At 39.8% G+C, this 12193-nt stretch overlaps 1 protein-coding gene across 1 annotated transcript; it reads left to right on the top strand.

The window, feature by feature from the left end:
- Window positions 1-4382: 4382 nt before the first annotated feature.
- LOC141651416 (uncharacterized) lies at window positions 4383-8441 on the top strand. Its single transcript, XM_074459130.1, has 4 exons — window positions 4383-5090; window positions 5208-5523; window positions 7561-7990; window positions 8138-8441. Exons 1-4 carry the CDS (start codon window positions 4383-4385, stop codon window positions 8439-8441), a joined length of 1758 nt encoding a protein of 585 aa, XP_074315231.1.
- Window positions 8442-12193: the final 3752 nt, after the last annotated feature.

The raw sequence follows: 12193 nt of genomic DNA, 5'->3' as shown, positions 1-12193 counted from the left end.
CCCCAAGCTAGTATGTATATGGGGGATTCTTCCTTTCATCATTCATTCAAGAAAAGGGCCAAAAGTTTAACCCCTTCCTACCTTTCTTCTTAACACTACCACTTTCAGATGATTCACCTTGATGATCACTTCCACTAGAATCATCCCCTTGGAGAGGAGTGACATATTCGCCAATGTTTTGGCCACTACCAAGTCCATCTCCATAGCTACTATAACCACCATAGCCACCATACCCTCCATATCCTCCATTAAATGCCTTAACTCCATAATCCGAACCACAAATATCCGGGCCCAGAGAGCATATGTAGTATAAGTACCTGCATCATGGTTAAAAGGGGGAGGAGGAGGAGGAGGAAATGCACCCGGGGGATAGGTATAAAATGAAGGGTGTGGCCCCTCGGGTTGGATTACCCCTTGTCTAGTAAAATTATCATATATGGAATACAATGCAAGTCTTTGGTCATCACGAATGACATTAATATTAAGACTAAGATCACGCATCATGTCCATCTTATCTATGCTAGAGGTGGAATGGCGTGCTTGAGAGGGTTGACCTCTCTCACGCCGCTTAATGGTGGTAGGTGCCTCACCTCGTAGAGGCAAGGGATAAGTAGTGGGGGTAAAAGGGGCACTCCCATGATAGGCTTTGGTATGGACTAAGGCCTTGATTTCGTTTTTCTCTTCCGGTAGAATTAGTGAATCTTGTCTACCAATTTTCCAAATCATGTTAGGATGAGAATCCCTAAACCAATTGCAAGATAGGAAGTATTCATAGTCAAGTCCAACCCCCTTTTCCCTAGTGACAAGTAACGGTCTCAAGTCGGTGGTCTCTTGTTAAAGCGGCATAAGTGATGAGAAATTTTAGTAACCAATCCCTCTAAGACAATTGAACTATTTTTCGGGTCACATTGCTTGGTCAAATGCACCGCAAAGTGGTAAGGGATGTTAATCCCCCCATTTATCATCACCATTGACATTAAGAAAGGCACCCAAAATCTTAACCTCTATTTTCCTCACCGAATGAAGCTCATTTCTCCCAAAGAATGTCCACCCCATAAACCTTTGCCAAACACGAATGTCGGGATAGTGAGTATATTGATGAGGGACATGGTCCCAATATTTAAAAGGGAGGTGAGAAATGGAATTCCATGTAATAACCGGGTTGTAAGAGTCAGGTGATTCAACGAGCAAGTCTTGATGAGGCAATTGGAAAATGTTAGCAAATCCGCTAAGTCCAATCTATGATCATTATTAAACAACCGGAAACTTACAAAATGTATAAAACCTTCCCTTTTGGACCTATAAAATTGAAAAGAGATCAAGAACTCAAGGGTGAGTTCAGGAAAGGTCTTATAATCCATGGTTAACAATGTTTCATACCAAGGTTCTTAAATAATGCCTTAACATTCTTCTATATACCAATATTGTTCAAAGAAGCTTGGTTAATGAACTTAGTATGTTTCATACCTTTGTTGCGTAAGATAACCCAATTATCCCATTTTTGTTTACAATTAAAGATTACTCTGGGAAATTGCGGATTGTGCCATACCGGTGTCTCTTGCATTTGAACATCCTCTGCAGCCCGTGAGGATTCCGCCTCACCTCTTCTTCTCTTTAAAGCACCTTGGGTAGGAGCTCTTTATAATACTGGGATATTATGAGATGCGCAAAGGAACCTTGTGGTGCGTGACAAGACCTTATGTTAGACGAGAGACCACTCGGTAGTGAATTATGACAATAAAGTGGGCCGAGTATAACCTATACTAGACTTAGTGGAGTTGTTATAATGTCCGTCTATAGAAGAGTCGTCATAAAACTGTCATAACTTGAGATCTAGACATGATATTAGGTGATTCCAATTCTAGGTGATATCTTGTTCTCTTACGATTCCAACGGTAGGTCACACGCCCAAAATGACCAAGAAACGAGTGAGATATGACTGTTTTACGAAAACGGGTCATGGCTGAGAACTGTGTCGCACTTGACCGAGTGAGGTTCACTCAACCGAGTGGACTCGGCAATCGATCGAGTGAGGTTCACTCAACCTAGTGGACTTGGCATTCGATTGAGTGAGTAACACTCGACCGAGTGGACTCGCCACTCGACCGAGTGACGCCAAATCAGAACACAGGATAATGAAAGGTTGGGTAGTGACCATGTTTACCACCATGTTGTTTCAATTATTATCATGTTTACCACCATGTTTACTTGTTTTCCTTCAATTGTTTACATTTCTCTTTGAGTATGTGTGAGTATTGACTCTTAAGGTTTACGGGGAACCTAAGTTGGGATTAGGATTATAATATGGGTTGTTAATGCTTGTTTTGGGGTAAAAATTGTTGGTCTTTATAAGTATGCATAAAAGGTGTTTGTTGAATTGTGTGAGTGAAAGTTCCCACCTTTCTTCATTATATGCTTAGTATTTTCATAGGACGAAAGTTTATGTGAATGCTTGATAGTGTGCTTATGATAAGTAAGGATGCCTTATGATTATTTTGTGTCCTTCTTTAGTAGAGACTAAGACATTAGCTCTCCTAGGCCAATAACTACCCCAAGACCCCATTGATACCCATTGTTATTAGTTCATCCCACTTTGGGGAACCCGAAAATCTTAAGTCTTTAATCAATTGTTTACTCATAATCTTACTTGCTTGCTATAGTTTACTTTAGTTGATAATCAATCAATCAACCTCTCTTTTATTAGACTAGACTTAGGCTTGAACAAACTTTGAATACACCCACACCATCCTTTTGGATTTCAACCCCAATTATACTACTTATTTGGGCTTTATTTTTGATTCGGAAACGACGATAATTCCGTAGTTGCGTGCTTCTTGTAGAGTGTGTGATTTTTGCCTTACCCTAGTGGGTAAAAGCACTAGGAGTCTTACGGTTTGTCAAGTTGTATGCCTAGGAGGAACCATCAAGCTTTGCTCTTTGACTCCGACCCCGAAAGGCTTTTTAGAGCCTTAAGGACTAGGACTATTGCAAGGGCTAGAACCTCTTCTCAAGCGACTCCGGGCCAATCAAACTCACCCACCCAACCTTTCATTGAAACCACAACTCAACAACAACCAAACAACACCAATGATCATCTACTAGAAAACCCCTTCTACGATCTCCAAATCCCAAACACACCACCTCAATGCTTTTCAAACCTACAACAACAAAAACAACAACACGAGGCCACCATACAACAACCCAAATGTTTACAACCCAAACTATAATTTCTATCATTCGGGTTTGAAGAATAACCCAAACTTTAGCTACAAAAGTACCAATGTTCAAAACCCGCATCACCTCCAACCACAATTGCCCAACACCAATCCACTCGGGTTTTCTCAACCTAGAGGTGGATACCAAAATCAAAGAAAAAATTCCGGAAATCAAAACCAATGGCCAAGCAACAACCAACACCAAAATTGTGGGAACCAATCTCAAGGGTACCAAACTTTTGGAGGTAACCAAAACAATTAAAGCTTCTATCAAGGGAACCAAGGTAACGAAGGGTTTGGCCAAGGTTTTGTTCAAGGTTTTCAAGAGCAAGGATAAGGGTCCAATTTCAACAACCAAGGTCCTAAGGGGAACTACCAAGGGGGGCACAACAACAACAACAACAACAACAACAACAACAACAACAACAACAACAACAACAACAACAACAACAACAACAACAACAACAACAACAACAACAACAACAACAACAACAACAACAACAACAACAATCAAGGTCCATACACCCGACAAGACTAAGAGTTCTCTTTACCCTTAACTAACCAACCACATCAAGGGCCAACCATGGAATCTCAACTTGGTGATTTGATGAAGGTGGTGAAGAACATGCAAGTTTCCCACCAACAAGAAATTAACAACATCAAGAGAGACATGGAAGCTCGATTGGCATCTCAAGCACTTGCCAAACCTCAAAGGCCGCCTGGTGGTTTCCTTGCCCAAGGCCAAAGCTCAAAAGACGCCTCGGCAAACCACCAAGCCCATGCGGTTGTCTTAAGGAGTGAGGTTGAACTTAAAGCCCACCAATGACTCCATCAGGAAGGGTTAATAAGGCCAAGAAATAGAATACTACAAGTAAAGGATGCAAGGGAAAGGCTCCTCAAGAAGACAATGAGGATATATTGGTTGAAGACCTCCCCTATGAGAAGGAGGTTGGTGAATAAGCTAGAGAGGAAGCCCTCCTACAACCTTCTAGCAAGGTAACACGCAAGGCCACCTCTCCCAAGGTATCCCCTAATTATCAACTTGTCCCTAGCATCCCCTATCCCACAAGAGCTTTAAAGTCTAGGGAAAACTTCAAGTATACAAAGTTTTGTGAAATGTTGGAAAAACTTGAAGTGACCCTACCCTTTACCGAAGTCATATTGAACATGCCAACCTATTACAAGTTTTTAGAAGATATCTTAACCAAGAAAAGGACCTTGGGTGACCAACAAATTATGGCTATGGAGAAGGAGTGTAGTTCTCTACTCTTAAACAAAATGCCACATAAACTTGGTGACCCGATGAGCTTTTCCATTCCTTGTGTGGTTGGTGGTGTTCCAATATCACGAGCTTTGTTTGATTTAGGGGCAAGTGTAAGTGTGCTTCCCCTAAAGGTTACCAAGAAAATAGGTATTTGTGATTTAATTCCGACGAATATGACCCTCCAATTGGCGGATAGGCCCGTCAAGCACCCATTGGGGGTGCTTGAGGACGTACCCGTCAAAGTTGGAAAGTGCTTAATCCCCGCCGACTTTATTGTCCTTGACATCCTGGAAGATAGCCACACCCCCATCATCCTAGGTAGGCCATTTTTGGCTATCGGAGGAGTTTTAATTGATGTTAGAGATGGGCGGCTAACTTTTAGGATCGAGGGTGATAAGGTTGAATTTAACCTTCCTAATATGGTGAAAGGACCACAGTTCAATCAAGCTTGCACGGTTGAAGTGATTGAGGAAGTGGTTGAAGCGGTGGTAAAGGAAGAGTCGGAGATAGAGGAGGCATTTCAAATCTCCCTCCATGATGAAGAAATGAAGGAAGACCATGAGGTAAATGATGAGCTCTTGAAGAAAGTTGAGAGATTGCTCCCTCCAAAGGTACAACTCAAAACCCTTCCCCCTCACTTAAGTATGCCTTTTTAGGTGAGGGAGAGACTTATCTGATGATAATCATTGCTAATCTTAGTGAGGACCAAGAACAAAAACTCTTAAAAGGTTCTTAAAACTCACAAGGCCTCTTTAGGATATAGCATTGATGGTATCAAAGGATTAAGTCCAAATTTGTGTATGCACCTCATAAACCTTGAAGAGGGGAGTCGGCCATCGGTTGAGGGTCAACGGAGGTTGAACCCCAAAATGGCCGAGGTAGTCAAGAATGAAGTCTTGAAACTACTTGAGTCGGGGATCATCTACGAAATCACGGATAGTAAATGGGTGAGCCCTGTCCATGTGGTTACCAAAAAGGGTGGAGTGACCATGGTGGAGCAATCGGACGGAACTTGTGTGCCTACACGCCCGGTTACCAGGTGGCGTATGTGTATAGATTACCGGAAATTAAACTCTGCGACCCTTAAAGACCATTTCCCCATCCCTTTTATTGATCAAATGCTTGAAAGGTTGTCGGGACACGCGTATTATTGTTTTTTAGATGGATATTCCGGGTTCTTTCAAGTGCCAATACACCCAGAAGACCAGGAAAAAAACAACTTTCACGTGTCCCAATGGTGTTTATGCTTACCATAGGATGCCGTTCGGGTTCTGTAATGCACCCGGCACCTTTCAAAGGTGCATGATGGCTATCTTTGCGGATTTTCTTGAAAAGTGCATGGAAGTCTTCGTGGATGACTTTAGTGTCCATGAAGACTCATTTGATCATGGATTGATTAACCTCTCTAATGTCTTGAGATGGTGTGAGGATTAAAACTTAGTCCTCAATTGAGAAAAATACCACTTTATGGTGGAAGAGCGAGTTGTGCTTGGCCACATTATCTCCAAGAGAGGGATTGAAGTTGATGGTGCTAAAATATCAGTCATAAAAAACTTGTCACCTCCCACGAATGTGAAGGGGGTGAGGAGTTTTCTAGGACATGCCAACTTTTATAGGCGGTTCATAAAGGATTTTTCAAAGATAGCAATGTTAGGATTCATTAATCTCAAAAGTTAACATATTCATAGTAAGATAGTTTAATTTAGTCATAAAATTAAATCGGATCTTATGCATGCAAAACAATTACAAGTATAAGGAGAAAATCAATTCTTACATTGATGATTTCGGAATATGGGCACTAGTAAGTTCACCTTACTAGTTCTTGAGCTTTCCAAAGGTGGAAGAACAAGATTCAAGTGGAGAATCTCTCCTAAGGAATTATACCCAAAGTAACACCCTTAATAATAATAATTAATATGATCTAGTGTTAATTAAAATCTTACTTAAACTTCACACAAAAATTGGATTTTTGTTCTCTTCCTTTTCGGTTAAGAGGAGAGGATTTTATGAGTGTTTCTTTCTCTAAAATATTTCACAAATTATAGAGAGTTCTTAATTTTTCTTACACTACTAAATTATGTAGTGAATGGTTGAATAATAAGAGAAAAACCCTTGGCTTTTCTTATGCAAAAACGGGGTGGAGGAAAGGGTAGATGGCCAATGCATGAGCTTCACATTCTACCCAAGACAAACTAGGTGTGCATGGATATATGTAGAGTTTAATCATTGTGTTTCCATTTAAAATAAACAACACAATATAAACCCTAATACTTCCTCCATTTTTCGGTACACACATAAAATGGAAGGTTCATTTTATTTTGTCATTTGTCAATTTTGTCATATGTCACATGTTACATGACATGTCACAATATAATGTATTTTTAACATATTAAAAATCAACATATTAATAAAATATGTCACATACAAAATTAACTAGTAATTCTTGATTACTTGTACCAAAATGGTTTATCGAATTACAAATTTCAACAACTTCTATTTATAATAAATTATTCATTCTGCTTCAATTGTTTCGTAAACAATAATTCAATCTAAGTAATAAAACAATTCGATTACTTAGACTGTATCTTATTTAATCGAATTACAATGAGACACGTTAATTCTACTCACAAAATCATCCGTCAATTTTAAGCAATTTAATTAACTCGTATCGGCATACGATTAATTAAATGATCAATTAAGAGTATTACCCTATAGGTATGACCTCGGGGTATCAACTGATCACCACCGTCGCATGACAGTAATGTCAAACTCTAGTCAGCCAATCATTACCGATATGTGTGGACCAGTTGACTGTAAAATATTACTTTCCCTCATGCATTCTTAAATATGAGATTTAAACATGTGATCATCATGATCGACAATTGTGATCGCATTATTGTCGGGGACACTTACTCCAACAAGCAAAACAATTAACTTCACCCCTTCTCAAAGATGCCTCCTTTATATTTAATGATGTTTGCCTTGAGTCTTTTGGTAGGTTAAAGCTTGCTCTCACCATGGCTCCAATCATTCGGGCTCCGGATTGAAGCATTCCCTTTGAAGTTATGTGTGATGCTTCAGATTTCGCCGTGGGAGCGGTTCTCGGACAAGTAGTTGACAAGAAACGCCATGTCATCTACTATTCAAGCAAGACCTTAGACCAAGCTCAATGCAACTATTCAACTACGGAAAAAGAGATGGTTGCAATTGTCCACGCAATCGAGAAGTTTAGGCAATACCTCGTGGGGTCCAAGGTGGTGGTTTATACCAACCACACCGCCTTGAGGCAATTAATGGTCAAGAAAGATGCCAAGCCTAGACTATTAAGACGAGTTCTATTGCTTCAAGAATTCGATCTAGAGATAAGAGACAAAGCCGAGGCCAAAATTGTGGTGGTCGATCATTTGTCAAGGCTTGCGGTGGAAGACCATGGAATAATTGATAAGAGTGGACTAATTGATGAATGGTTAAGAGAAGATGCATTGATGGAGGTGAGTGTGAAGGTTCCATGGTTTGCGGACTTGGCAAATTATGTGGTTAGTGGCTTCATTTCCGATTAAATAGAAGCTAGGGAAAGAAGAAAATTAAAGCATGATGCAAAGAGATACTTTTGGGAAGATCCTCACTTATTCTGGAAGTATGGGGATGGTATTTTTAGGAGATGTGTGTCCAAAGAAGAAGGACTTGAGATTGTTGATAGGCTACATAACGCGGCCTACGGTGGACATTTGTTTACTTCAAGAACCATTGCCAAAGTTTTGCAAGACGGGTTTTATTGCCCTTCCATGTTTAAGGACATTCATATGGTGGTGAAATCTTGTGATTCATGTCAAAGGACCGGGAATATCAGGAAGCAAAATGAGATGTCTCTCACAAACATCTGGAAGTCGAGCTTTTCAATGGCTGGGTATAGATTTTATGGGCCCTTTTTCCAAACTCTTGCGGAAATGAGTACATTCTAGTTGTGGTGGACTATGTGTCCAAATGGATTGAGGCGGTGGCTTCTCCAACAAATGATAGCAAGGTTGTGATGAAGCTCTTCAAAGGTACCACATTTCCAAGGTTTGGAACCCCAAGGGTAGTGATAAGTGATTGTGGATCTCATTGTCGTAAGAGCACATTCAAGGCTTTGCTAGAAACACATGGGATGCGTCACAAAACCTCTCTTTCCTACCACCCTCAAACGAGTGGGCAAGTGGAGGTTTCTAACCGCCAAATTAAGGGTATTTTGGAGAAAGTGATAAATAAAAGTCGCAAGGATTGATCTCAAAAGCTACCGGATGTATTATGGGCTTTGAGAAGGACATTTAAGACACCTCTTGGCACCACGCCCTAAAAACTTGTTTATGGAAAAGCTTGCCACTTGCCGGTGGAGCTAGAACATAAAGCATGGTGGGCTTTGAAGGAAATGAACTCTAACTTCGATGCGGCCGGTGAAATATGGTTTCTCCAAATGAGTGAGCTTGAAGAGTTGAGGATGGAAGCATATGAAAGTTCTAGAATCTAAAAGGACAAAACAAAGAAATGGCATGATGCCAAGGTTATTTAAAAGGATGTGAGTGTAGGAAACCTAGTGCTCCTTTTCAATTCAAAAGTTAAAGTATTTCCAAGAAAGCTCTGATCACGTTGGTCGGGGCCATTAAAAGTAACTCATATTTCCCCCTGCGGTGCTTTTGAGCTATGGAGCGAGGACGGTGGTAGCTTCAAAGTTAATGACTAAAGGGTGAAACGGTACTACAATGGAGATGAGAAAGGAACGATTGAAGTGCTCTACCTCGGGGACCCACTCCCCGAGGAGGAGTCGGATTGAAAAAACTTCAAATGATAGGTTTGGTGGAGTTCCTCAAGAACCACCATTTTTTGTAATAGCATGCATGTAGGTAGAAAATGGGAAAATTTGCAACTATCGTACTGTAGACACCTCATTTTTATACCTCCCGCCAACCACCCAGTGATGATTGAGCCGCATGTTAATCACGCGGAGCGATTTATAACATTTCGTTAGAGAGTCTCCTCCGGTTGTCACTCCTTGTCCCATTGTTTCTCCTAGTTTAGCATCGTCTAGTAACAGTAGCGCACGGAATTCCCCAGCAACTGTCCTTTTACCGCCACTGACTACCGTTCAGATGGCTTCTTTGTTTCAGCTATTTTCAGACATTAATATGAATAAATATGATTCTGCTTACTCTTCGTGTTATCTTGATTGCAATTCTGTTTATGATGATACTAAGGATGATCTTGACCCAGACTCGATCGAACTACCTCCCTACATAATTAAAGAAATACTAGACAAGAGGAAAGAGACACCAGTTATTGAGAACACTGAACCTATCAACGTAGGGACATATTTAGAACCCCGAGAACTTAGGATAGGGACAACCCTAGACCCAAATGAAAGAGCTTGCTTCATCGAAATTGTTCATGAATTCAAAGACGTTTTTGCTTGGTCTTACAAAGATATGTCAGCAATAGACAGGGATATTGCAGAACATCGAATCTCAATCAAGCCAGGTTTCAAACCCGTAAAGCAGAAGCTTCGCCGAATGAGAACAAAATTGGCCCTCAAGATCAAAGAGGAAGTGGACAAGAAATTCAAAGCCGGGTTCATCAAAGTTTCCGAGTACGCAAACTGGGTGGCTAACATAGTCCCCATACCCAAAAAGGTTGGGCGAATCCAGATTTGTGTTGATTTCAGGGACCTTAACAAGGCCAGTCCAAAAGACGACTTCCCACTCCCACACATTGACATATTAGTGGATAATACAGCGGATCACACACTCCTTTCTTTCATGGATGGGTATACGTGATATAATCAAATCAAAATGGCTGAAGAAGATATGCATAAAACAACGTTCGTCACTCAGTGGGATATTGTTCACCATTATGCCGTTCGGATTGATCAATGTTGCATCAATGTATCAACGCACCACGACTACCTTATTGCATGACATGATGCACAAAGAAGTAGAAGTATATGTAGATGACATGATCGTCGAGTCCAAGGATAGGCAAGGTCACATCGCCAACCTTTGCAAGTTCTTTCTCAGATTGCGTAAGTACAACATGAGACTTAACCCTCAGAAATGTGCATTTGGAGTCACATCCGACAAGCTATTGGGGTATGTAGTCAGTCAGAGGGGAATAGAGATTGATCCATCCAAGACCAAGGCTCTAATCGAGATGCCACAACCACAGACAGAAAAGGAAGTTCGAGGATTCCTAGGCAAGGTGTAATACATAATTCGTTTTATTTCGAAGCTCACAATGATTTGCGAACCCATATTCAAAAAGCTCAAGAAAACACACCACACCATGTGGGACGACGATTATCAAAAGGCATTTAATAGAATTAAGGAGATATTGGTCAAGCCGCCAGTTCTTATACCACCGCAGAAAGATCAACCTTTATCTTTGTACCTCACAGTCACAGAAACGGCCAAGGGGGCTATGCTCGTACAAGTCGTCGGGAAAGAAGAAAGTGATATCTACAACCTTAGCAAGAAGTTCTTAGAATATGAGACTAATTATACACCACTTGAGAAGACATGCCTCGCTCTTGTGTGGGAAACCAAGAAGCTACTGTTGGAGCTAGTGTCCTCCATAGTTAGTGTGATAACGTGTATAAATCTCTTATAGGTTCACAGGGTATACTTAGTATTTTATCAGTTGATTAACGTTTACTAATAACGGTTGGCTTGCTAGAAGTTTGACGTTATTATCATACTGATGGCGGTGATCAACTGGTCCCTAAAAGTCACACCTAAAGGATGTGTTTGAGAGATGTGATTATATGAAAATGTAATCACATTGATGCCTTATATGACTAAAAGCTTAGTCCATGTATTTGACTAAAATGTTAGTCAATGTTATGATGAGTCGATTATTTAATACAATTAAATAATATCTGCTGAGACGAATTAATTGTTAATTAGTAAATTGAATATAAACTGTTATATTTAATTAATGTATATAATGTTAGTTTAAATGAATTAAGATGTTAATTCGTAATTAAACGTAAACGGTTATATTTAATTAGCAAATTATAAATATGCGATATTTATAGTTAATGTATATATTATACGAAATTGTCATAATAAATGATGACAGACCGGTATTAATAAATCGACTACAAACTGTTGTGTGTGGACTTATTAAATACGTGATGACATAAATGACAATTGATAAATATACACATATTATACAATTTGACAACAACCTAAAATAAGAAGATTTTCTCCTTATTTTGGTTGTTGGTTACTCGGTTTAAGGAAGAGAAAAATAAGAAAAAAAAAATCTTCCCCTTTTCTCTCTTTTGCACGGTTAAAAGGAGAAAGAGGAGGATCTTTTTCTCACTTGATTTTGACCTAATACACTCATCACTCAAAACCCTAAAAATATTAGAAATTAGGGTTCTCTTTCTAGCAAGAAAAGGGCATTTCTCGGAGCATCTTGGGTGCAACGATTAGGAGAATATCGATCTCGATATTTGTTCTTAGGCCGAATTGCTAGGACCGGAGGTTAATTTTAATCTCTATACTTTTGTTTATGCAATTTCGTTTATGACTCGTAGTTTCATATTTCATAATTTCGTTATAATCCGAATTTTTCTTGATGAAATATACCGATATTTCCCACAAGTGGTATCAGAGCATAGGCCACGAAATTATTTTATATGATTTTCATAAATGGATTAAAACAAAAAAAAAAAATTCGG

The sequence above is a fragment of the Silene latifolia genome, chromosome 4 (assembly GCF_048544455.1).
Source record: "Silene latifolia isolate original U9 population chromosome 4, ASM4854445v1, whole genome shotgun sequence".
NCBI lineage: Eukaryota > Viridiplantae > Streptophyta > Magnoliopsida > Caryophyllales > Caryophyllaceae > Silene > Silene latifolia.
The sequence above is the reverse complement of the archived record's forward strand: the minus strand, read 5'-3'. Positions and strand labels throughout refer to the sequence as shown.

Coding starts and splice junctions, on each gene's coding strand:
- LOC141651416 (XM_074459130.1), top strand. CDS start 4,383: ATGCCAACCTATTACAAGTTTTTAGAAGATATCTTAACCAAGAAAAGG. Junction 5,524..7,560: donor ACGCCCGGTTACCAGGTGGC/GTATGTGTATAG, acceptor GTGATGCTTCAG/ATTTCGCCGTGGGAGCGGTT. Junction 7,991..8,137: donor GTGAGTGTGAAGGTTCCATG/GTTTGCGGACTT, acceptor TGGTATTTTTAG/GAGATGTGTGTCCAAAGAAG.